This window comes from Geotrypetes seraphini, chromosome 5 (assembly GCF_902459505.1).
Source record: "Geotrypetes seraphini chromosome 5, aGeoSer1.1, whole genome shotgun sequence".
Taxonomy (NCBI): Eukaryota; Metazoa; Chordata; class Amphibia; order Gymnophiona; family Dermophiidae; genus Geotrypetes; species Geotrypetes seraphini.
Window position 1 is genome coordinate 157,996,289 of NC_047088.1, and position 27,855 is coordinate 158,024,143.

Below are 27,855 nucleotides of genomic sequence, written 5' to 3' on the forward strand. Positions count from 1 at the left end.
AACAAATCATCTTGTAATATAGAATATATACCCCCCTTTTTATCAATATTCGTAATTCCATATGATATACATTTCCCACCCCTCCCCTATATATCTACTATCCATGTGCTAAGATGTTGACCCGCAAGGATCTTATGTTCTTATGTTCTTATGTCTGATCATTGGAATAATTAGTCAATGGTTCCCAAATTTTTTTAAAATTATGAAGATTCCCTTGTTGTAACACTAACACCTTTTCCATCTTATATATGTGACAAACTGAATTCCACCAAAATGTATAATTTAATTTAGTATAATTTTTCCAATTTTGAGTAATTTGTTGCATGGCGACCCCTGTTAATATTAATAATAACTTGTTATTGTTTGCAGAAATCGGACTCTGAGTTCTCATTGCTGTACCAAATAATATAGTGTCATATGAGAGTCCTACATGGTTTTCTAATAATTTATTAATTTGGGGCCAAATTAGTTTCCAAAAAGCATTTACACAGGGACAAAAAAAAATTAAATGATCTAATGTCCCAACTTCTAATCTACAATGCCAGCATCTATTAGACCTAGTACTATCTATCTTTTGCAAACGCGTAGGGGTCCATAAAACTCGATGTAACAAAAACATCCATGTTTGACTCAAAGATACTGACCTTGTAGACCTTAACCTCCAGGACCAAAATCGTGGCCATTGAGACGCAGAAATTGTCTGTCCAATCTCAATACTCCAAATATCCCTAAGTCCAGTTTTCTTTTTTTTATTTAGAAATCCATTTAACAATTTATACCATTTTGCGGCTTGGTGTCCCAAAAAATCCGCCTGAAAACAAAGAACCTGCAAACTATATTGAGTATTAAGACCCTTCCATTCAGGGAACCCTACCTGAATAGCCTGCTTCAATTACATCCATTTAAAATATTTTCATAGACTTTTCATAGGACATGAGCTAATATGTTGGTATTATGAGTTCAATTTACATAAAGTTCGTATAAGGCCTGACCATTGCACCACTGTCATCCCAGGACTTATCACAGTCCCTGATATCCTATTTTAACCAGGTACTATATAGGCCAGGGATCTCAAAGTCCCTCCTTGAGGGCCGCAATCCAGTTGGGTTTTCAGGATTTCCCCAATTAATATGCATTGAAAGCAGTGCATGCACATAGATCTCATGCATATTCATTGGGGAAATCCTGAAAACCCGACTGGATTGCGGCCCTCAAGGAGGGACTTTGAGACCCCTGATATAGGCCACGTGAACTGGGTCCTATATTAACCACTACTAAACACATTCCCCTTCCCTTACCATCCAGACCAATAGACACACTGGACACATTCAAGTTTCAAGTTTATTTATTCCTTGATATACCATCTATCAGAAACATCTAATGGTTTATAATAAAATTAGTTATGTAAAATATAAAAACAAGATTAAAAAAATAATACAAAATTACAAGGGAAATACTATTCATCCAACATGAGAACATGATGGTAAAAAGGAGGGGAATACTATTGCCTTTAGAAAAAATAAAGAGGAGGAAAACGGAAAAATACACAAGGTAAGGGAGAGTAAAGATTTTACTCACTTGGGACCATTAGCAGAATTCTGTAATGAATGAAATCATTTTCCCATAATAAAACTCTTATTAAGAAGGGTGGGTTTCATCTTATTTAATTTATCTCATAAAATATTTGTCAATATTTTATTATAATTGTTATATGTATTGAGAGGGGAGGGAAAAGAGGGGTTTAAATTTTAACAACAATTATTATACATATTAGGTAATACAGATATTTTAGGTATTATTGTTTATAAATACAGAATAATATATTGTATTTACAGTGATACATGAAAGGAATTCAAGTGTATGTTTTATGAGATCTTTTTAAATTTCTATGTTACACTTGTTGATATATGAAAATGAATAAAAAATTTAAAACATAAGATTTTACTCACTTGAGACATTTTTCTCATATATTTAATGTGTCTTTAAACAAGAATGATTTAAGATTTGATTTGAACTTTCTTAGAGAGCACAGGTGTCAAACTCAAGGCCCGCGGGCCAAATCCAGTCCGCCTGGTCATTTTATGTGGCCCGCGGTCCGTTGCCCCCAGTTTTATATTGTGGCCGGCTCCCTCCTCCTCACAGCCGTAATATGCACAGAGCCGCAGGCAGCGGCTCCTTGTGTGTCCCACACCTCATCCAGAAGCATTCCTTCTGACATTGCGACGTCAGAGAGAAGGCTTCCTGTTCAGGTGCAGGATGCATGAGGAGCCGCTGCACGCAGCTCCGTGCACACTAAGGCTGTGAGGAGGAGGGAGCCGGCCACAAGATGACACCGGGGAGCATCAGACCGCGGGCTGCATAAAACGGCCAGGTTGGAGCCAGCCAGAAGGTTAGGCACCCGCCGGAGGGAGGCACATCATGAAGGGAGGGAGACAACAAAGGTAGGGGGAATGGTTTTATTTTCAAATTAGTGTTTGAATTGTGTCAATTTTGAGCATTTTAATCTGCTGTCTATCTTTTGTACTGCTCAGGAAGAAATACATTTGTTTCTTTTTCTCTGGGGGTTGTACTGCATGCAAAATCTTGAAAATTAGGGTATTTTAAAAAAATATATTAGTAAAATATATTAGTAGTTTTTGGTCCCGTATTTGCATAGGGGTTATCTGTGTTCTGGTAGGAATGAATGTTGAGAAGCATACAGTGTGTGTTTTGTGTAGTTTAATTTTGTGGTTAACCATTACCATTATGTGTTAATAAGATTATATTGTGTATGTATATATGAAAAATGAATGGAAAAAATGGTGTTATAATTAGTATTATTATGGGGCCGGAGTCTGGCCCGTGACTTAGCATGTGTTTTGGATTTCGGTCCCTTAATGTGATTGAGTTTGACACCCCTGTTATACAGGATTCCTGTCTAAGACGTTGTGGCATAGCATTCCATAAGGAGGGGACAGTAATAGAAAAAATTGATTTTAAGTGTTGTGTCATAAACAATTTGATGTATTGAGGGGATTGCCAGGAGACTTTAGTGATTGGATTGTAATGCTCTTGATATGGTATATGGAATAAAAATTTTATCAATGTAAAGCTGGAGAATGTTCTAGTCTTGTTTTAAGAGTGAGAAGTAAGATTTTAAATGTTATGCGATGAGAAATGGGCAATCAATGAGCATCCATAAGAAGAGGGGTCTCGTGATCAATATATATATATATATATTTTTTTGCTTTATATATGATTTTTACTGCTGTGTTGTGAAGAATTTGCAATCTTCTGATTTCCTTCTGTGTTATCAAGGTGAGAAATAACTAGAAAATGGATAAGAATGTTGAGAGAGGCTGGTTTTAGGAGAGTTGAAATGGATCGTATCATCTTTAATTTGTAGAAAAATTTTTGGACACCCAAACTTATTTGTTTATAGTAGGCAAGTTTATTGTCTAGAATTACACCCAATAGTATACTGATGTCCATATATATTGGTGAAGATTTTATGCAGATAGGAATGATTAAAGCTTTCTTATTCAAGAGGGCCTGGGATAGACATGTGGAATCTCTCAGAGAGAGAAAGGGAGCCTGAAGGCCTTGAGCATGCGCAGATGCTCAAGGCCCAGCCCAGGCAATAGGCAGGATCTTCGGGCACCGGCACGTCCTGTGGGTTGGTGCTGCGTGACGGTAAGGGTAAGGGCTTGTGTTTGGGCGGGCGGGGGATGCTGGTTCACTGGGGGGAGGGGCGTTCACGAGCGGGGGGGGGAGGTGTTTGTGGATGGGGGAGATGCCAGTTCTCGAGGGGGGTGGGGGGGAAGCGCGCCAGTGGCCTCAAGGTAGGGGAGTGAGGTGAAGCAGTGCTGGTGGCCTCGAGGGGGAGGGGGGGTAACAAATCAAGTGAGTTTCCCTTACTTTCTATGGGGAAACTCGCTTTGATATATGAGCACTTTGGTTTACGAGCATGCTTCTGGAACGAATTATGCTTGTAAACCAAGGTTTCACTGTATTTAATTTGCAGAGAAAGGGAGTTTTGGTCTCTGAATTTCATAACTAGTAAAAAATGTATTACAATTAGTCCAATAAAAAGGATTATCTTATTTCCATTTTCTATTTATAAATGTTTAATACTTTATCCTAAAGCAAAAAGAAAGAAATACCTTTGTTGTCTGATTTCTGCTTTTCTCATCTTTGCATCATTCTCTTCCTTCCATCCACTGTCTGCCCTCACTCTGCCTCTTCCATATGTTATATGCTCTCTTTCTATGCCTCTTCCAGAAACTATCTGCCTCTTCCTTCCATCTCTCCCTCCCCCCCATTGGTCTAATCTAATCTAGTCTTCAGTTTATATACCGGGTCATCTCTCGTTGGAGCTTGACATTCATCTACTTCCCGTTCTCCCATGGTGTAGCATCTATCTTTTTCCCTTCCATCTCTCTCTCCCAGCAGATTTTAGCATCTCTCTCTCCTCCTTTCCTCCCCTCAGATCTGGTATCTCTTTCCTCCCCTTCTCCCATGCTCTGGCAACTCTATCTCTCCTCTCCCTTCCTCCTATTCTTTCCTGGTCTTTATTCTCAATTTATTTTCTGCCTCTAAAATCTTTCTTAATATTCAGTCCTCAATTTCCTTCTTTCATTTTATCTACCTACAGCTTGTCACCTCTTTCCCTCACCCCTTCCAGAATATCCTCTTCTCTCAATCCAGCATGTGCCCTTTTTCCTTCTCTCCTCCCCACTTCCTTCCAGAATCTACTCCCCTCTCTCACCCCTCTTCCATTCAATGTCTGTACCCCTCTATCACCCCCCTACTTCCATTCAGTATCTGTTCCCCTCTTTCTCCACACAATAAACCTAAAGCACCACTCAACCTCGTCCCCTTATTGGGCCATCTCCCTCCCTTCCCTTCACCTTTGCAGCGCTTTCCCAAATCATTTTTCTCTCTCAGATGGGCCCTAATGGGGAAGCCATTCTCACTAGTTGCATGTGGCTGACCCAAAGCTTTTTCTCTGATGCAACTTCCGGTTTCTGCTGGATTACGTCAGAGGACAAGCTTCAGGGCAGCCACATGCGTGCAACTAGTAAGAATGACTGCTGCATCAGGGCCCCTCTGAGAGATAAAACTGGTTTGGGAAAGCACCGCACAGATGAGGGGAAGGGAGGGAGATGGCCTGACAAGGGGAAAAGATGTCCGGACAGCGGAGCCCCCTGGAGCTGCCCTATTTGCCCTTCCCTAACGCTGGCCCTGGTCATAGCATCACACTGGTGGGACCCCCTGATGTTTTCGGGCCTGAGGCACATGCCTACTGGGCCTACCCTTTAATACGGCCCTGGATCTGAGTCACAGTAGATGGGACATGCTCTCCAAGTATCAAGTGAAGGAGGGCACAGCTACACGAGACTAAATTAGGGGCTTATTTCCATCTACAAATGGAATGGGAGGCAACATGACAGACATGCTCATTAGAGAATGACACGGTGACAAAATTCATCACCGTTTCCGTCCCTGCGGATAACCGCGGGAAACCATCTTCATGTCATTCTTTAAGGAGAGAGGGAAGAATCAGAGTATAATTGGGCACAATCACTGACCCGCAAGTTTTGCTTTGAAGAATGCTGGTGTAGAAGGACTGAGGTTGAAATAGACACTAGAAAATGACATGGGATTATTTCCCACGGTTATCCGCGGGGACGGGAACGGTGATGAATTTTGTCAACGTGTCATTCTCTAATGCTCATCCTACTATAGAGGGCGTGTTGAATGGTGACTTCCTGTATTTCATTTTGAGCATGGATAAAAAGAAATAGGTACTTCAGGAGTGCTAGAAGAACTAGTCTGAGGCCAGGATGCACAAAGCTCCAGCAACCTGGTAAAAAATATATATTTTGTTTTGCCGGGCTATGCTCAGCACAAATAGTATTCAAATCATATGCATGCTATTTGTGTGGAGTAGCCCAGTAAAAGGGGGATGAATTGTGTCTGGTACCTGCTCAGAGGAGCAAATGGGTAGGCACAGCTCTTCTGAGGAGGCCCAGTAGTTCCTACAGGCTGATGTCACTGCTTCTTCCTCCTGCTGGTATCCTTTGCTCTCCCTCTGCCTAGCTGATCAGCTGAGCCAGTAGATGAAGAACAGTGGCTGCTGGCACTGCTGCAGGCTTGGGGGTATTTTTTGGACCTAAAATGGGCACAGCTGTTGCAAATGTATTGTGTGTGCTAAACATACAGAAACACAACACACACACTAAAAGCTACCGGCAGCTCCAGATCTGCCAGAAAATTTTGCCTGTAACAAGTAAGTGTTTCTTTTTGAGCATTACAAGGAGTGCTCTTTTAAATACTAATGAGCTCCTTGTAATGTATTTGCATAGGGTTTTCAATGGTTTTTACTGGGATCAGTAAAAGCCCCCGAGAACCCTTTTGAGCACTGGAGGCTGAGCTTCCGTGCCAGTAAGACTGACTTTAATGTGTCTTACTGGCACAGATAACTTTTGAGCATCGAGCCTGAGTTAGCTTTCCTTTCCTTCCTCCCTCCTTTCATACAGATCTGACATGTAGATGGAAGGAAGAAAGCACTTACCAAGCATGAACAGGATCTCCACAAAGATGTCGCTGACACTTGGGCTCCGAGTTGAAGCATGGTTGTCATCTCGGGCAATGCTGAAGCAGACATTGTAAGGGACAGTCACAGCTACATAGAAGGTGGCCAGCAGGATAAGCCAGTCCCAACCAGCCTTGAAAGTGCCATAATGCAGCAAAATGAATCGAGATTTTTGGATTGCAGCTACTTTGTACTCAGGAATGGCAGGTTTCTCTCCGAACACATTCTGTGGGAAAAAAGGAATCCGTTAGAATATCACTGATATTTCACTTGTATTGAGCACAAAATAGAGTCACTAACATACAGAATATAGGCAAACTTTTTGGGGTGGTATTCACTGTTTCCTCTAGGCTGAATGGGAGTCTTCTAGCTACACTGCTGCCAGTGGGGGTGGGGTGGTACTTAATATTACATTTTTAATCACTAGAAAGAGGCTAGATCCCTGGAATCCTGTGGAACTTGCCTGTCCCTCACTTTTGAAAATGGTGACACAGCATCCCCTACTGGCAACACTGTAGCCAGAGAACTCCCATACAGCTTATAGAGAACAGTGGGGCTTATCTGTGTAGGAACAGCTTCCAGATTCTCATTGGCTCCATAACTGGATATCCAGAGACAATATCCAGATTATGTAGCTGAAAATTTGGACAGAGTGCACTGGCACTATCCAGGTAAAGCCAGGGCATTATGGGGACAGAACTGACATTTACCCAGTTAGTGGCTATAGTCAGTTCACTAACTAGGTAACTAGCTGGATAGTCAGGTTAGCAAAAAGGCTGACGTAATTTTATTTGGGTGCTTATCCAGGTACCAGTTTGAATTTGATCAGTACCTGGATAAGTAGCAATGGCTAGGTTATACCTTGATATTCAGCACTGTGGGTATCCGGATACCAACATTAACTATCCAGTGTGATGAGAAAAATAGGGAACCTATGGAGGGAGTAAAGAAAATCTCCTCCCATTTGAAGAAGAATCTTCCTGAGATCCCACAATTGCAAAAAGGGAAGTGTAAGGAGATCAGAGAACACAAGAAGAGTCCTTTCTCCTGGTATGAGAGCCCCTCTGAGAGAGTTCCAATCAATAAGGAAGGTACCCCTAAAGTACAAGCCTATAAGTAAGGAAGTGTTGTATGGAAGAGGAAGAGGAGATGATATGGGAGTCCTCTGGTGAGGAGGAGGAGGAAATAGAGGAAAGGGAGCAATAGAGGGGGGAAATTGAGGGAGAAGAACTATGTGATCATTCTTGTGGGTGATGAACTTCTCCCATGCTCATAAGGGTTCCATCAATGAAAGAGAACCCCCAACGTTTGAAATAATATTTTACTGTCCATATCAAAAGGGGATGTCCTAGTCTTCTAATCCTGCCTTACTCAAGGTGAGCTGTAATTTGCATGATGGATGATTTGCATAGTTTTTCAACTGGAGGGATGGATATAATGGAGTTATCACTTATTTTCTAAACTACATACATTGTCTTCTTAATTCTTATCTTGACTTATGGATCTATTCGAAGCTGAGACAGATGAGACAGATTTTCTCATCGTAATCGACAAAGTAGGTGGAAATTGAACCTTGCATTCTGAAAGAAGTCAAGGTGGGTGATCCTCAGGAGAGCAATGCTGGTGTCTTGCCTAACCTCTGGTAAGCCCGTTCCCTAACAGAATCAAAAGGGAATCATCTGCTTCAGTAGAGAAGTTGTAATTGAGACAGACCACAGCAAGAGTATTGGTTTGACCAAGTAACTCTACAGAAACCTAGAGATTCACATGATAACACCAGATATCAAAACCATGCTGCAGGTGGCATTTAAAAAATGCTGACCACAGCAGGCTGAATATCAGGCGAACTGATACTTAAAGCAATTTATGATTGTCCTTTGCTAATTGCAAATATTTAGTGGTCATTAGAGCTGCTGAATATTCAGTTAGCATCTGAGTTGGCATGTATGTGGTTGTGTCGATATAAATGGGACCCATAAAACACAGTCCTATCTATACAATATGTGGTTCATATTAGCACTTAATGATTAAGTGCCGAGTTCACCCCCAGAGTGCCCACAAAGTAATCAGTTTTGACTTAGGTGCTAACTGGACATTTTCAGTGGCACTATCTGGTTCAAGCAATTTAAACGACCAGGAATCATTTCTAGCTGATTAAGTTGTTTTGAATTTTGACTCCTGAGTAGGGTTACCAGACGTCCAGATTTCCCCAGACATGTCCGAGGGTCCAGATGGATTTTCAAAACCTGGCACTTTGTCTGGGTTTTGAAAAGCTTCCGATGTCGGGATGACATCCGTGGACGCGCAGATGCAATGTGGTGAGGTCACACACCTATGTGCAAGGTCATCACCTTGCATCTGCACATGCGTGTGATATCATCGCCTCGTATCCTCGTATGCGCAGACCGTGTTGGGTCCAGTCCCCTTTTGGAAACAAACTGTTTTATGTGTTTTATGATTGCTTAACAAAGTCTTGGCGTCCTGTACATCATCCCTGCAGTCTCTTCTTTTTGTTCTTCAAATTCAAAATATATAACACAAGTCATCATATACTACCTATAAAACTCCATTACACAGCTTCAAAGAAATATTTCCTAAAAAATCAAGCTTTTTTTTTTTAATCTTTATTGATTTTTTATCTAAAACAGTGTCATACAAATGAACAAACAGTAGGTATTACATATATTTTTTTTTATTGAACATAGAAATATATCTGATGCAATTCTAAAGTTAATTCATTCCAATGTTTGGGCCCTAAAATTGTAAAAGCTTCCTCTAGCCTTCTATCTGGATCCTGGCTTCTACCTGGCCAGGGTCCCAACACTTGAATGCCACGTTCGGTGTCTCTCTCAGGCCCCTCTGCTCATCCTGGCTGGCTCTGGTCTTCTGTAACATCCCCGCAGAAACACTAGGCCTCCCTCCAGCCCCAAATTGTAAGTGGATTGTAATTTAATGCTTTTTGGTCTCTCCAAAAGACCTTCAGAAGCCAACCTAAGACCTCTGGTTAGATTATATTGCTGCTACAGGTCAGATAAATATAACCATAACCATAAATACACTGGATCCTCTAACTGCAAAGCAGTGAATACTAAATATAATATCTTAAAATGAATACATTGCTCCATGGGTAGCCAGTGTAGGTCAGCCAAAAGTGGCATCATATGATCAAATGATTTTTTGTTTTTCAATAACTGAGCCACCATCTTTTATACTAACTGGGATTTTTTTCAGTTGATATTTTGGTAAACCATAATATAAACTGTTACAATAATCAACCCTCAAGGCCACATCAGCATGAATTAGAGTATCTACAATAAATCTTGTTCTTCCAGCAAAAGCATGGGAGTCAAACCAAAATGCTGGGACCATTGAGATGAAATATTTTGAAAGACTTGTTGCCCAAAAGGCTGTATTTCGGGTCATCACTAAACCATATGTCCCAAAATGGCTCGATGAAAGACACATTTAGGACAGTGAGCCGTAATGCTAATTGTAACCTTGTCTGCTCATGCTAGAGAAATATACTGTACAAGTACAAAAGAAATTTGTATTGCAGCTCCCACAGTCCCAAGGCTGCTTTCATTCCCTGTTCCTGCACTAGCCGCAGCTTTGCTCAGCGGAGGAAAAGAGAATTCACTTCCAGGAGTTCTTTCAAAGTACAGCTTTTGTTAATTATTTAAAGCAAAGAATCAGACTCCAGCCCCAAAGTGCTCCTCCCAACCATCACAAGACTCAGAAATCACATAAAATTATTCAGACCTTCACCAAAATAGGTTCAAATATGCTTTTCAGTCATAAGGACTCCTCCAGCTCCCTTTCCCTACCTCTCCGAGCTCTTGCTGAAGGTTGTCATCACACAAACTGTTTTTAGAAAACCACAAAAAATGTTCTGAAATGCTTCAAATTCACACAGACAGCTTTAAAATACCAAGCCTCTACAGCCCTACTAAAACTTAGATGTTTTAACTCAAATTAACCCAATACGAATCCTCCCAGGATACACTCACATAGAAAGCATTCTTCCTGCTTTAAAGTCCGTCCCAACTGCCAAACTTTTTTTTTTTCAGGTTCAGAACTCATTCACTGCTTGGAATCCTCACTCACACATGTACAACTTACACATTCAGGCAGCAACCTTACCTGCTCTTCCCATCCTGCCTGCACTGATAGACTATCCCTGGGCTGTGTTAAAGCCCAGGTCCCAGGGGACTTTAAAAATTAAGCCACAGCTATACTGTAGCTGTGTCTGCCTCCTCTGCTCTCTGTCCTCTTGTGCCCAGAACATGAGAGGTGCTGGGACTCTGCTAGGCTGCTCCTTTGTTGCTGGGCAGAGCAGCCTATTGGAGAGCATGATTTTCACGCCTTTCCGCATCTGGGGACATCAGGTTTTGCACAAGCACACTCTCTCCCTCCTATCCTCCATGCTAACTGTGTACATGCCCTTATGGCCTGCAGCCTTCTTAGGCCTGTCTGCCCCCCGGGACTTGGCCCTCTTCTGTCCAGGATCCGCCAACAAAAATACCACCTTTGTGGTAGTCCTAGGGCCTTGTTCTCTTCCAATCTCTGCCTCCTTCCTGCATGTACACACTAGTCATGCACACACAGCTCACATAGTCAATGGTCAATTGGGCCTCCAGCTTTCTATCTGGATCCTGGCTTTCACCTGGCCAGGATCCCAACACTTGAATGCCACCATTGGTGTCTTTCTCAGGCCCCTCTCCTTGTCCTGGCTGGCTCTGGTCTTCTGATGCACCCCCGCAGAAACACTAGGCCTCCCGCCAGCCCAGTGGCTTCTCCTCTTCTTCACACATGTATAAGGTGACCATACGTCCCGTTTTGAACGGGACCGTCCTGTTTTTGGATCCCCTGTCCCATTGTCCCCACGCACAACTTTGGGATGCTGAAATGTCCCATTTTCAGGGACAGCGTTCCGAAGCTGTGCGCGGGGACAACGGGACAGGCAATCGCTTCCCCTCCCTCCCTGCCACGCCAAAGCTAGCCTCTCTCCAGCACCTTATTCAACCCCCCTCCCCCCCGGTCCATCGCTGCCGCTGCTTACCAGCCTCCCTTCAGCGCCGTTTCAAACCACCCCCTCCCCTGGTTTGCCACTGCTGCTGCTTGTCGCCCAGAAGCCTTCTTCCTGACATCAATTCTAACATCAGAGAGGAAGTTCCGGGCCAGCTGGCCCGGAACTTCTCAGAATTGACGGTGGGCTGGGGGGGGGGCAGGCGGGGCGGAGAGAAGACTTGTAGGTTTGGCGCTTTTGCAGTGCAGTCGCTGCATATGCCTTGATGTTCCTGGGTCAGGGAAGCAGGGTGCGTGGGGGCAGGGGAAGCAGGCTGGCTTGGCTTGTCGGGGGGCAGGGAAAGCAGGGTGGCTTGGCTTGTCGGGGGCAGGGAAAGCAGGCTGTGTTGGGAAAGCAGGGTGGTTTGGCTAGGGTGCGTCGGGGGGCAGGGGAAGCAGGCTGCGTCGGGGAAGTAGGCTGGCTTGGCTTGTTGGAGGGGCAGGGGAAGCAGGCTGCATCGGGGAAACAGGCTGGCTTCGCTTGTCGGGGCAGGAGAAGCAGGCTGCGTCGGGGAAGCAGGGGGGCTTGGCTTGTTGGGGGCAGGGGAAGCAGGGTGATTCAGGGAAGCAGGATGACTTGGGGGGGGGCAGGGAGACAGAAAGAAAGAGAAAGAAATGAAAGAGAGGATGGACAGTCAGAAGGAAGTGCAACCAGAGGGTCATTAAATCACTAGATAAAGGTAGGAAAAATGATTTTATTTTAAATTTAGTGATCAAAATGTGTCACTTTTGAGAATTTATATCTGCTTTCTATATTTTGCATTATATTTAATGGAATAGTTACAATCCTTATCTGTATTCTGTGGTTGTGAGTTGTTATTCTCTTTGCCAATAAAAAAGATTTCGTAATAATAATATTTAATGGGATCCAGAGGATCCTGGAAGGATCCGGGGGCGGGGGGAATGGATGTGAGGGTCCTGTCCCGTTTTGAGGAAAAAAATAAATGGTCACGTTACACATGTATGGCCTAGCGCATGCACCATTGGCCACACTCCCTCTCCTCCTGGTGGCTGGCAAACAGTAAAAACAAATGCTGTGGTTGCTGGGAGAACAACTGAAGCCTTCCCCTGTCTTGCTGGCCCGGGGCGCAAAAATAGCAAGTGTCTCCGAGTCATGGCAGGATTTGTCATGCTGTTCCCAAACTCTTTGGGCCCCCATAGCCTTCACATGGGCCTGCACCACAGTCTTCTCCATCAGGCCCCTAACCTGCATTGTGACCCCCCAAAGGTGGGTTTTAAATTTTAGTAATTATTTGCACTTGTTACAGTTCCTCTACACCAGTCATTAATATATCACATGGCACAGGCCATTGTAACATTTATTTATTTAAAAATTTCTTATATACTGCAAATCTACAAATCTAAGTGGTTTACAACCTACATATATAGAATAGATATAACATTAAAACATACTTCTCTTCAAGACCTTACCCCCATTTATGCAGAAACAGGAAGTCACTGCAGAGAGGTGACTTCTGGGGCAGGACAGCAGCAACAAGCTCACCTTGTTACTGCTGTCAGCTGCTCAAAGATTAAAATATAGCAGTCAGGAAGAAGGTAGGTGGGGGAATCAGGAGCTAGAGAGAGAGGTAATGAGGGGAAGCTGCATTGGAGGTCGGAGGAGGAAGAATCAACATTGGGAGGGGAGGGGGCTGGAGAAACAGCATGGAGGGAGGGAGAGAGGGCTAGAGAAACAGCATGGAGGAAGGGAGGGCTGGGGAAGCATTATGGAAAGGAGAGAGTACTGAAGAAAGATCATGAAGTACAATAGTGCTGGATGGGAGGGGAAAGACAGAAACAGTAGATGAGGAGGTTGGAAAGAGAAAGAGGGAGACACTCGTGTAGGGGGTTGGAAGGAGAGAGAAAAAGAAGCACCCACAGGAGAGGGGAATTAGAAGGAGAAAGAGAAGTACCCATGAGCAAGGAGAATTGGAGGGATGGAGAGAAGCATTAAAACGGTACAGAGAATAGGCAGGGCAGGATTAACCAATAGGCCCAGTAGGCATCTGCCTAGGGCCTGAAATGGTCACGGGGCCAGATGAAGGAGGGCATCAACATTGTTCGTCCTTATTAGCATAATTATGAATTCGCGCAATGACTACTTTAGGACAAGGGTTCCCAATCTTGCTTGTGGTTGAAACGTTATACGCGCTCAAGATATAAGGGCCCCTTATTTAACAAGGAAGGAAGTTCTGATAAGATACAACTTTCCAGAATATGAGGAAACATCTCAGGTAAGCCCACAAAATGCCAGAAGATGTAAAACAACCTGCATGTTAGAAGGGAAGCAAGGAGGAGAAGCAGCCCCAACAGAACATTACCCCTGATGCAGCCCTAATTTGGACGCAATTTAGCCCACATTGAGTGCCATTAATCTTTTAACTACTCAGGGTCATTGCTTATAACAGCTTGAAAGAGTTTACAATCTAAACAGACAAGTCAGACAAACAGGATATCATGGATATAATTAAGGGGAACGGTTAATCTGCTGGCTGGGTTGGTGGGCAGTGGGGAGTAGAGTTAAGGATTGAAGGCTATATCAAAAAGGTGGATTTTCAGTCTGCTTTTAAACAAGGCAAGGGAAGGGACTTGGACAAACTCAGGTAATTTATTCCAGGCATAGGGAGCAGCTAGATGAAAGGAATGAAGTCTGGAATTGGCAGTGGAGGAGAAGGGTACAGATAAAAGAGCTTATCTGAAGAATGGAGTTCTCGGGGAGGTGTATGAGAAAGAAGAGAGGAGAGATACTGAGGGGCTACGGCATGAACACACTTGCAGGTTAGTAATAGGAGTTTGAACTGTATATGGAGGTGGAAAGGGAGCCAGTGAAGTGATTTGAGAAGAGGAATAAGGTGAGTGTAGATAGGCTGGCAGAAGATAAGTTGGGGGAGAGAGAGGTCTAAGAGTGAGGTTACGAGAGCACACTTATTATGAAGTTATTTGTGGAGTCAGTGAGGTTCTGATTCTATAAGGTCCACTTAAAGTTAGACGCCAATATCAACGCCTAACTTAATAGGCTTAATTGGTTGCAATATTGGTACTCAATACCTCACAATTGGTTTTAATTGAACATAATTGAAAAATTAGTTGCCTAGCCTGAAGCAATTACACTATAAGAGGGCATGGTTAGGGGCGCCCATTTTCGAGTTAGATGCCTCTTTGTGAATTAGGTGCTATTAGGCTTTGTTATCGGCACCTAACTTTAGGCAAAAAAATCCTGGTATAAATGGTATAAATGGGGATGTTTAAACGCTTAAGTGTAATTCTATAATGGGCACCAAGTTTTATAGAATCAGTACCGATATCGGTGCCCAACTTTAGGTGGACTTTATAGAATCAGGGCTTGATTATATAAATTTTCTCTTTGCAGAAATTAGGATAAAAGTAAGTAGATTAGAAAATTTTTGTTTTTCCAGATTTTATGAAAAGTTGTTGAATCTATTTTCATAATGTTTGTGCAGCTTATATCTGAAGATGCCACACATCCAAAGAGCAATTTTGAGTTGAAAAATGTGGTTGTTATGGGGGGGAACTGCCGGTAAGAAAGGAGATGACTGTCCTGGGAGTATGCTTAGATAGCTGTTTGACAATGAAAACCCAAATATTAAAAATAATCAGGGTGGGATACATGCAACTTCAAATGCTTTATAGATTGAAGCCAATATTACCAACACACAATTTCCGTACTGTGGTTCAGACGTTGATCCTGAGTAGGGTGGATTATTGTAATTCACTATACTTAGGAGTTGTGAAAGGGAAGTTGAGGGCTTTGCAGATGCTTTTCAACTCCGCTGCAAGATTAATCACAGGGGTTCCTAGGAGTACCCATATAACTCCTGTGTTGAAGAAACTACACTGGCTAACTATGCAACAAAGAGTGCAGTTTAAGATTGTTGTGATTATACATCAGACATTGTATCATGCTTCCTCAAAGATCTTACAATAATTCTTCCAGATCTATAACCCGAGAAAAGAGCTTAGAGATATAAATGGGATGAAATTAAATTTGGAGGGTAGAATGTCGACTATGCATGCTAGGATCTGAGCATCATTGATATCTGTGGCTGGCGTACAACTATGGAATGCCTTGCCTGGTATTAGAGAATGACACGGTGGCGGTTTACCCGCGGCTACCGCATTTTAGCCGCGGGTCACCCGCCGAAAACGGGGAAGAAAACTAGCAGTCGCTGCGGCGACGGGGACAAGGCCATTCACCGCCCGCGGGGCGGTGAATGGTCTTGTCCCCCGCAGTGAGGCATGAAGGATCGCGCGGTCCCCGCAGCTCACACCCGCCCGCCCAATCGATTCCAGTGTCCAGCCAGCTCTCTCCCCTCTCCTCACCCCAGTCCGCAGATCCTCCTCCTCGGCGACCCGCACGCTACCAGAGAGCCGCGCACACCCGCCGCTGCTCAGCCTCGATCTTCTGCTCTGACGCAACCGGAAACAGGAAGTTGCAGCAGAGCAGAAGATCGAACACTGAGCAGCCGCGCGTGTGCGGCTCCCTGGGAAAGCGCGCAGGTTGCCGAAAAAGAAAACCCACAAACCAAGGTGAGGAGAAGGGAGAGAGCCGGCCAAACACCAGGATCGACCGGGCAGGCAGGTAGTGGCCGCGGGACCGTGCGATCGCTAGTGTTCCCGGCTCAAATTGGAAGGAGGGAGTGAAAGGAAAAAGGCTTATATGGATGCAGCGGGGACGGTGACGGGGCGGTGAATGGGATGGCAGTGGCGGTGACGGGGCGGTGAAAGGGATGGCGGTGACGGTGACGGGGCGGTGAAGGGATCGGCGGTGACGGGGCGGTGCAGAGGATGGTGGGCCGGTGACGGGGCGGTGACGGGGACAGATTTTTTCCCCGTGTCATTCTCTACCTGGTATCTTGCGGTTTTGTACGGGGAGGATGAATTTAAAGAAAATGCTGAAAACTCAATTATTTGCCAATGTCTTCTTATGCTAAGATGTATTTCAGTTGATAATCGTCTTCTAGAATTTTTCTGACATCAATGTATGATTTAAAGCTTGTTTGTACATCTGAATTGATTGAATTTGTGCTCTATCCCTATTATAACAGGGATGATTAACGATGTTGTTTTGACATGTCTATGTTATATGTGATAATCGGAGGGAAACAAGATTCTATGTATGCGATATGGAAACCGCATGGTTGTATGCGGTATATAAATTTTTAAATAATGACTTAATTAATTAATAAACATCTTGCTAAATCATTTTTGTGCCTGATTCTATATATAACACCCATAAAAACTGGCACAGACTAGAACAGCACTTAGTGTGATTCTACAAGGTGCGTGTACCTTTTATAGAATCGTGCTAAGTGCCTATGTGTTACATAACTTTTAGGTGCACCATTTAGGCCAGCTAATACCAGGCTGAAATGCCTGCGCCTAACTTGTGCGTAGATTAGGCAAATTCTATGACAACATACATAACTTATAGGAATGCCCACGATATATCCATGCCTCTTCCCTGGCCATGCCCCCTTTTCATATTCATACTCTAGAATTGGCACATGCTTTTTATAGAATCATGCTTTCCAATTTGTGCATGTATCTTTTAATTAGTGCCAATTAGCATTGATTACAAGGTGTTAACTGGCAATATTTGGCACCGATTAGGTCAATTAATCAATTAAGTTTAACATGCAAACCAGCTGTGCACATCAATTTGTGTGTTCAACTTAAGGCACCGTATACAGAATTTGAGGGTTTGTGTATTTCAGTTTCAATTCTGTGCCAGGATTGTTAAATTCCTTGTGCTTTAAATAGATGTTCTCTTACAGCTCAAATGTTCTCTTACAGCTCAAATGTGCATAATATATTTCAGGGACAAAGCTTAGAGGTCATTTAACTGAATGACACTGACTAGCTTTAACAATCAATTATAAAATTTGGAAGTCAGAGGAGTGGGATTCCAAAGAAATGAGAAGGCCTCCCCAATATAACTCAACTGTACAAGTCATAAAATTGTGGAACACTTTGTCAGCAGTAATAGTTACGATGGTCAGAACATTAAATCAATTCAAAAAGAAATTGGATATGTCTTTAGAGAAAAAAGAGATTGGTGGGCATTATGATATACTTACATGCAAGGGAAAATTGCTAATCCAACAGTTCTTAACCCTGGCATGGGACGGGAAGTCATTTTTTGCAAAATTGGCTACAGATGCAAAAAGTTTTTCTTTTTCATCACAAAGTTTTTAACCAATGACAAGAAGGTTTAAGGCCTTTAGCACAGTCCCTCACAGAAGGCTCATAAATAAACTCAGCGGGCTAAAATTTGGACATGAAGTGAATTGGATTGAGAACTGGTTGACTGATAGATGACTGAGGGCAATTAAGTTTAAGTTTAAGTTTAAGTTTATTAGGATTTTATATACCGCCTATCAAGGTTTTCTAAGCGGTTTTACAATCAGGTACTCAAGCATTTTCCCTATCTGTCCCGGCGGGCTCACAATCTCTCTAACGTACCTGGGGCTCTGGAGGATTAAGTGACTTGCCCAGGGTCACAAGGAGCAGCGTGGGGTTTGAACCCACAACCCCAGGGTGCTGAGGCTGTAGCTTCAACCACCGCGCCACACACTCCTCCTTAGTTAGTTAATGAAGTCTTCTCAGAGGATATAGATGTTAAGTAGTGGAGTGCCTTATCTGTACTGAGACCATCCTACTCAACATATTTGTGAGTGACATTTGCTGAAGGGTTGGAAAGAAAAGTTTGCTCCTTTTACTAAGCTGCGGTAGGGCTTTTAGCGCGCGCTAACCCCCGCCCTAAGCAGAAAAACTAATGCCAGCTCAATGCAGGTGTTAGCGTCGAGGGTGCGTGGCATTAAAACCACTAGCGCAGTTTAGTAAAAGGAGCCCTAAGATTGCAACAAAGTGGACTCCCTGATGGGTGTGGGGAATGAGAAGGGATGTACAAAAATTAGAAGAATGGCTAATGTTTGACAGTTAAAATGTAATGTGAAGAAATGCAGTGATGCACTTGGGATGCAGAAATCCAAGAGAACAGTATATGTTATGTGTTGAGAGACTGACATGCACAGATCAGGAGAGACACCTTGGGGTGATGGTTTCTGAAGATCTCAAGGCAGCAAAACAATGTGACTAGGCGGTGCCAAAGAATGCTAGGCTGAATAGAGAGAGGCGTAACTAGCAGAAGAAAGGAGGTGTTGATGTCTCTGTACAAGTCATTGGTGAGGCCCCATTGGAGTGATGTTTCCAGTTTTGGAGGCCACATCTTTACCAGAATGTAACTAGACTTGAAGCAGTTCAGAGGAAAGCGACAAAAATGGTGCAGTGTTTTCGCCATAAGACATATGAGAAGAAGCTGATGGACTTGAATATGTATACACTGGAAAAAAGAAGAGAGACAGGTGATATAATACAGACCTTTAAGTATTTGAAAGGTATTAATATTCAAAGAAACCTCTTTTAGAGACATGGGGCAGTGGAACTAGAGGACATGAATGGAGTTTGCAGGGAGGTAGACTCAGGAATAATGTCAGGAAATATATTTTCACAGAGAGGGTGGTGGGTGCATGGAATACCTGTCTGAGAGAGGTGATAGAATCTAAAACTGTGAACAAATTCAAAAATGCATGGGATATACACAAGTGATGCTCAAATAGAAATAAGAAGGAAACGCAACACAGCTGTAGAGGTGTTACCTTGGGCAAGAACAGTGGGAACTGAGGCTGATGCTGGACAGACTTGAATGGTCTGTCTTGCACATGGTGAAAGACATAGAAGGCCATTTTTGATAGGATGTCTAAATCCAAATTTAAAGAAATCAGAAAAACCCGAAAAAATTGGAAGGTGAATAGACAAATCCAACAACAAAAAACCTCCCAAACCCCAAGAATAGAAACTAGACAAGGGAGAGAGACAAAAGCAGAGACGGCTCAACTACATTCACCAACCTATCAATGATGTTTAAGATGTAAGTAGATTAAACGGGAGAGCCCTCAGTAACACAGCCACCCATTAGAGAACCAGTGGAAAAGGCTGTCACATGGCTTACACCCAGTGGCGTACCTAGGGTATGTGGCACCCGGGGCCCATCATTTTTTGACACCCCCCCCCCCCCCATGTAAAAAAATTTTTTTTTTTTTTTTTTTTGCAATAACCATGAAATGGAATAAATGGTCACAATAGAAACAGGCAGTGATAGCAAACCACAGGCAAAATCATCATTTTAACAGTTTGAACTCTTCCCCACCAGGACAAATGTAAAGGATTCCATTGCTCACACATCTCTGTTACTTTTTGTAATAAAATTTTTTGATTTATTCTCATTGTCTCTTCGAGTGTTTTATTCAACCAAATACCTAAGTACTTTATTCCATCCTCTTTCCATATAAAAGGGAAAGAATCAAATATACCTTTTATACAATGCACATTTAAAGGTAAAATCTCTGATTTAGTCCAATTTATTTTGTATCCTGAGAATTTTCCAAATGTATCTATTACCTTCAGTAGACATGGAATTGTTGTTTCCGGATTTCTCAAATGAAGCAAAATATCATCTGCATAAGCGGATACTTTATAATCCACTCCAGCACATGGAATACCCTGTATGTCCTTTGCCTGTCGAATAGCTAATAATAAGGGTTCAAGAACTATATCAAAGAGCAAAGGAGATAATGGACAACCTTGTCTAACTCCCCTTTGCAACTTAAAAGCATCTGAAATATTATTATTTATATATAAGCGAGCAGTTGGGGAGCTATACAGTGTTTGAATCATTTGTATAAATCCGGATCCAATACCAAACCACTCCATAGCTTGATACATGAAATTCCATTCTACACGATCAAAAGCCTTTTCAGCATCTAGTGATACCGAAAAAGCCGGATCATTAATTTGTTTTGTTAAATAATACATCTGAAATGCCAGTCTAGTATTATTAGAAGAGTGTCTCTGAGCAACAAATCCAGTTTGATTCATTCCTATTATATGCGGAAGAGCTTTAGCCAATCTTAATGCTAAAATCTTAGCTAATAATTTACCATCTACATTTATTAAAGATATAGGCCTGTAATTTGACACCAATGTTGGATCTTTATTTGGCTTTGGCAAAACAATAGTTAAAGATTCTGCCATAGTGCCTGATATACAACCTTTATTCAGTTGATCCTGATATAATTTTAATAAATATGGTAATAGGGAAATTTGAAATTCTTTATAAAACTCTACTGTAAATCCATCTCCACCTGGAGCGGTCCCAACTCTAAGGGATTTCAATGCCATTTGTAACTCTTTTAATGATATAGGTTTATCTAAACTTCCTTTTATATGATCAGGAACCTTAGGACCTTCAATTAAACTCAAAAAATCCAACCCATCTTTCTCTTTATTTAAATAAGACTCCGAAGAATACAGTGACTTATAATATTTTAAAAATTGTTTTAATATATTTCCAATTTGAGAATGTGAATTGCCTAACTCATCTTTAATTATGTTTATTTTTTCCTTCCTTTTCTTTGCTTTTAAATAATTAGCCAATAATCTTCCAGCCTTATTTGTACTACCATAATATACCGCTTGTTGAGCAAAAATATCTTTCCTTACTAACCCAGAGGAAATTTCATTATATTCACATTTTTTTTTTAACAATATTTGAAATGTCTCCTGTTCCCATTTATTAACCAATTTTAATTCCAAATTTTTAATTTCTTTTTCCAAATTTACATATTGCTTTCTTAGCTGTTTCTTTTTATATGCAGAATATGATATAATTTGTCCTCTCATAGTTGCTTTGAAAGCATCCCATAAAATTCCAATCGACATTTCCAATGATACCAGTGTTTTTTCAGGGGTCTTTCTATAAAAAATTAAATAGTATTCTGGTTAAATTTATTTGGCTGGGTAAAATTGCAAGAGTGGCTTTAGTGTCTTTGCAAAGACCAATTGAGGAGGGTGGGGTAAATTTTCCCAATTTTTATAGGTATCATCAGGCCTATATCATGCGCCAAGGTATGTATTGGGTCCTCCCAGAGCTTTTGGAACAATTACCAGAGTGGTTAAAGGTGGAGAGATCACTTATCTTTCCACTTAGGCTTGATCTTTTGCTTGGTATAAAGGTGCCTAGAATACGTAAGGACAATAGAGTATTAATGGATACTTGGAAAACATTAAGGTTTATAGACAAATTAACTACTGATTCTATTTTAAAATCGAAACAACAGACTATTTGGATAAACTCCAAGATACAAATAGGCGGGTTTAAGGTTGTCTGGAAAGATTGGATTAAAGCAGGTATAAGATCATTAACGGAAGTAATTGATAATGGTAAGATGCTTGAATTTTCACAATTGCAACATAAATATGGTCTGAATAAAAAACAAAGTTTTAAGTGGTTGCAATTGAAGCAGGCTATTCAGGTGGGGTTCCCTGAATGGAAATCTTTAAATGATCATTACAGCTTAGAATTCTTATGTTTCCAGGCAGATTTTCTGGGTCATCAGGCCGCAAAGTGGTATAAAATTATATCTAATTATTTGAATAAGAAGCCTAAAAATGGATTAAGAGATATTTGGAGCATTGAGATTAAGCATCAGATTAATGCATCTCAATGGCCACGTATTTGGTCTTGGAGAATTAAAGGTACGATGTCAGCATCTATTAGGCAAACATGGTTCTTTTTGTTGCATAGAGCATTCTGGACCCCTACTAGATTACAAAAATTAGATTGCTCTAAGTCTAATAGATGCTGGCATTGTAAAATTGAAGTTGGAACTTTAGACCATCTTTTATTTTATTGTCCATGTATTCAGGCATTTTGGATATCAATCTGGGATCAAGTCAACATATTAATGGAGAGTCATGTGGCATTATCCTATGACACAGTGGTTTTTGGAATGTGTATGAGGGCCAAAAGTCAGATATCTGCAGCAAACAACAAATTATTGATGATTCTTACTGGAGTGGGAATTCAGCAAATAACAACTAATTGGAAAGACTGTTCTAGACTGAATTGTAGTTTCTGGTGGAACTCAGTTTGTCATATGTACAAGATGGAAAGATTTCTTGCAGTACAAAGGGGGTATTTTAAAAGGTTTCAAGAGGTGTGGAGGCCATTAATTGATTATTATAATGATTAAGATTTATTCTTTTTCCTTAGGGGATAATTTATAGAAATGGGGTGGGGTGGGGGGGATAGGATAATTTAGTTAGCTAGCGGTATATTTCAACTGATTAATGGATATAAGAAACATGGTATATAGGTATGAATAGAAAAGGAAAGAGGGTAAATTTATTGGAAATATGTTGTTATGAAATATAAGGGGATATATGTACTATGATGAGATATATATTGTTGTGCATTACTTTGTATAATAAAATGAATAAAGAGTTTGAGGAAGAAAGGGTGGGGGGAGGGACAGATTTAATGTAAGATTAATTGTATTATGAAAGAGGGATGTACAAGTATGTATAAGTTTGGATGAAATATTTTGTTGATATGGGAAGGGATGGGAGGTGGATGGGGGGTATTAAAACATGTATAATAATATTGTTTAAGAATGTCAAGTGAGTTATGTGAATTAATTGTAATAATATTGTACACTTGTTGAAAGAAATAAAAAGGAATAAAGATAAAAAAAAAGAAACAGGCAGTGAAAATTTTCTTTTATTGAACCTCATATATGTAACCATTATTCCAAACATAACATAACATAAATTATGTCTAAATTGTCATGACATTAGAAGTACATATGGAGTAGTTGCAGGTGATGCTTGGGACAGTTCTGATTGTGTTAGTTCGGTTTTATGTGTTTTTTGAATAGAAGGGTTTTTATTTCTTTTTGAAGGTTTTGCAGTCTGTGGTTGATATCAATTGGTTGTAGAGTTGGGGGTCGAGTGTTGCAGCTCGAATGGCTAGGAGGTTGTCGAACAGTTTTTTTCTTTTGACGTTTTTGGTTGGAGGGTGTGTGAATGGTGCACAAGTTCTCCTATGTCTGTTTGAAGTGGATTGAATTATTTAGCTGAAGAAATTAGTTACCCCACATTCCACACACATTAATTCTCTTCCATTTTTGTTCCCATTATAAAAAACACTGATAAGTTCCCAGAAAAAAAATACATTAAAATAAGAAGTGAAAACAAAGGCCCCTACAGATGAGAACATAACATAAGAATAGCCTAACTGGGTCAGACCAATGGTCCATCATGCCCAGTAGCCCATTCTCATGGTAGCCAATCCAGGACACTAATACCTGGTCAAAACCCAAAGAGTAGCAACATTCCATGCTACCGATCCAGGGCAAGCAGACACTTCCCCCATGTCTTAATAACAGATTATGGACTTTTCCTCCAGGAATTTGTCCAAATCTTTCTTAAAACCAGCTACACTATCTGCTTTTACCATAACTTCTGGCCACTTCATTTTTAAGTTTAGATCTTTCCTTTCAAACAGAGACCTTGCTAGATGTCAAATACAGCACAAGGTAACTTCACATGGACTTAGCTGTGCAGGAAATGTGAATCTCCTCATACACCCACCATATAGTGCAAAAATGTGCAAAGGTCTGTTTTTTTCTTTCGATCACTACATAGCCTAATGCCACACAAGCAGCGCTGTTACAAACATATTCTGTAGGTCAATGCTAAGGATAACAAAGTTTCCTTCCTTGGACCAGAAGGAGATAAACCACTGGAAGAGATCCCAAAACAACACCCAAAGACCCACTCAGTGTGTGAATCAGTTGAGTGGAGTGGACTAACTGGGGGGTGGAAATGGGCCCGGAGTTTGCTCAGCAGAATTTCCCAGACCACCTCTTCCTCTCAACACATTGACACGCTGCCACCATCACCACTAGGAACACCTCACTGGGTAGGCCAGCTATGCTATAAACTTTATAAAACACATTATTATATTTTCTTATAAAGCACATATTTTAACTGACCTCTCTGACATCCTCAGCCTTTCCATTCACAAAAATAGAAGGAAGAAAAGTTCCCATTTCCTGCTGTCTCATGTCCCCGGCCTATACAATATTTTTTTCTGCAGACCCTTCAAAAGTCTGACCAAATCCTCGTTTCACTTGCATTATAAAGTACTGAGGATGCCATCTCTCCCCAATCCCAGGTCCTAAAGTCTAAGACAGTAGCGCAAACTAATGCTGCCAGATACAGGAAAAAAAAATTTTGATTCGATTCAGCCCTATTGAATTGGTTTTTCAATTCGATTTTCCTGCCCAGTTGGGTGATTTTTTTCAAAACTCCTGGTGGGTTTTATAGCTTTTTCACCCCCTTTGGCTTCTCCTAACCACACTGGCGCTGTGGTGTAAATAAAATAAAGAAACAAAAAGGACTTTTCCTCTTTCTGTTAAATCCTAGCTCACGTTTGCAGTCCAACACCAGCTCTGGCAGGATACACATTTCAAATCTGACATGTTATAATCACAAAACAGAAAATAAAATTAATTTTTCTACCTTTTGTTGTCTGGTTATATTTCAAATCTTGTTGGTCCAAGGCTCTGGTTTTCTTCTGATAACTTGCTTGCCAGGGTCTCCTTCTTTCTGCATGCTAACCATCCATCTGCCAACTCTGTCCTCCCTTTCCATTTCCCTTCCCTTCCCAGGAAGTCTGGTATCTTTCCTTTTTTTCATCTCCCTCCACAGATCCACCTTTTCTTAAATACCCTTTCATCCGGCATCTCTCCCTCCTTCCCCACCATCCCAGAGTCCACCATCTCTCCGTTTCTTTTCCTAATTACCCTCCTATCTAGTATCTCTATCCCTCCTCCACACCATCCCTTGTGTCCAATTTCTCTCCCTTTCTGTTCCTTCCCTCCCTAAATCCCATGGTCCATCATCTCTCTCCCTCTCCTCTATTTTCAGACCCATTATTTCTTCCCCCCCCCCAAAGTTTGGCATATGCATGTCTCTTTGAACACCCCCTTCCCACCGTGTACTTCTAAATCATGGTCCCCCCCCAAAGGCCTGTCCCCCCTTAAAGGTCTGCCTGTCCCACCTTGAAGGCCTGCACCCCCCTTGAAGGCCTGTCCCTTCCCCTTGTAGGCCTGTCCCCCCCCTTGAAGGCCTGCCTGCCTGTCCCCCCCTTGAAGGTCTGCACCCCCCGAAGGCCTGCACCCCCCCGAAGGCCTGTCCCCCACTTGAAGGCCTGTCCCACCCCCTTGTAGCTTCTCCCCCCCCCTTGTAGGCCTGTCCCCCCTTGAAGGCCTGCCTGCCTGCCTTTCCCCCCTTGAAGGCCTGTCCCCCCTTGAAGGCCTGCACCCCCTTGAAGGCCTGCACCACCCCCCTCGAAGGCCTGCACTCCCTTGAAGGTCTGCACCCCCCCCCCCGAAGGCCTGTCCCCCCACTTGAAGGCTTGTACCACCCCCTTGTAGCTTCTCTCCCCTTGTAGGCCTGTCCCCCCCTTGAAGGCCTGCCTGCCTGCCTTTCCCCCCCTTGAAGGCCTGCACCCCCTTGAAGGACTGCACCCCCCCCCGAAGGCCTGCACTCCCTTGAAGGTCTGCACCCCCCCGAAGGCCTGTCCCCCCCTTGAAGGCCTGTCCCACCCTCTTGTAGGCCTGTCCCCCCCCTTGTAGGCCTGTCCCCCCTTTAAGGCCTGCCTGCCTGCCTTTCCCCCCCTTGAAGGCCTGTCCCCCCCCCCTTGTAGGCCTGTCCCCCCCCCTTGTAGGCCTGTCCCCCCCTTGAAGGCCTGCCTGCCTTTCCCCCCTTGAAGGCCTGTTCCCCCCCTTGAAGGCCTGTACCCCCTTGAAGGTCTGCACCCCCCCAAAGGCCTACACCCCCCCCCGAAGGCCTGCACCCCCCTGAAGGCCTGCCTGCCCCCCTTGAAGGCCTGCACCCCTTGAAGGTCTGCACCCCCCCCCGAAGGCCTGTCCCCCCTTGAAGGCCTGCCTGCCTGCCTGTCACCCCCCTCCCCCTTGAAAGCCTGCTTGCCTGCCCGCCCGCCCCACCCTGAAGGCCTGATGCCCCGACCCACCCCGAAGGACCGCTCGCCCCCCTGGCCTCCCCGCACCACCTATGAAGCAACCGCAGCAGGATCGCGAAGTCAGCGTCAGCGATCCCTGCGCTGCTTCCTGCGCCACGGTCCCGCCCCTCCTCTGATGTCAGAGGAGGGGGCGGGATCGCGGCGCAGGAAGCAGCGCAGGGATGCTGACGCTGACTTCGCGATCCTGCTGCAGGCTGCTTCACAGGTGGTGCAGGAAGGTCAGTGGGGCGAGCGGTCCTTCGGGGGTGGCGGGGGACTGAACGGCAAGGCCGGGAACACCCCCTTAGGGCTGGTACCCGGGGCGGCCCGCCCCCCCGCCCCCCCCTAGGTACGCCACTGCTTACACCCAAACGAGTGTTAACTGTGAAACATCCCCGGGCTCTACTCCGTATTTTTTACAATAAAGTGCACCCAACAGTGCTAAGTGTGAAAAAAGATATACATAAATCAAAAAAACACACTTTACCATCCACTACGATTGTCTCTGCCCCTTGTCCAGGGGGCCAGAAAACGTCCAAGTCCAGCCAAGCAAAAAACAATAGGAAGTACTTAGCTTCTCCGTGAAAACAAACAGCCAGCAAAGATATTCTTCGTCCAATGGGACTCCGTTTCGGGGGTGCACACCCCCTTCTTCAGGAACAGCTGGACTGCGCTGTGACCATCCAAATCATCCGGCACAGCAAGGATTGACAAAGCAGGAAATGGCACTGAACTGAAAAGAACGCCTCCAATTTAAACAGCAGACCCAAAAGGTAATTGGACAAGAAAAAAGAAAGAAAAAACACCTGACTCCAGAGAACTTCAAAGAGACCAGAAAAACACGGCCCGGAGTCAGCTGAAAAAATGAACTGCAAAAAAATTCAATAAAAAAAAAAGCAAAACTAACTTTCAAAAAACAATAAATTAAAAGGTATGTTGCCATTCAATATAGTCATTATGTCTCATAGGAGCTAACGCTTGGAGTTCAAAAATCCAATATTGCTCCCTCCGTTGTAACCACAGTACTTTATCTCCCTGATGACTCTCATAAACCTGTTCAATAATAGACCAACGTAAATCCTGAAAGGTATGTCCCAAAAGGATACAATGAGGCACCAGCGGGGAATTCATTGACCTGGTATTGATACGTGAGCGGTGCTCAATCAAGCGTGTTTTGATTTTCCTTTGAGTACAGCCCACGTATACCATACGACAAGAGCATGTAATAACATATATCACCCACATAGAACTACATGTGGTGACA

General features: G+C 42.9%; 1 protein-coding gene across 1 annotated transcript in view; it reads right to left on the reverse strand.

Annotated features, from left to right (window-relative positions):
• Nucleotides 1-27,855, reverse strand: part of LOC117360399 (potassium voltage-gated channel subfamily H member 8-like) — a 559,270-nt gene that overhangs the window by 320,044 nt on the left and 211,371 nt on the right. Inside the window, exon 6 of the mRNA XM_033944108.1 lies at nt 6,557-6,803. Within this exon, the coding sequence (XP_033799999.1) occupies nt 6,557-6,803 (247 nt within the window). The remainder of the gene's footprint in view (nt 1-6,556; nt 6,804-27,855) is intronic.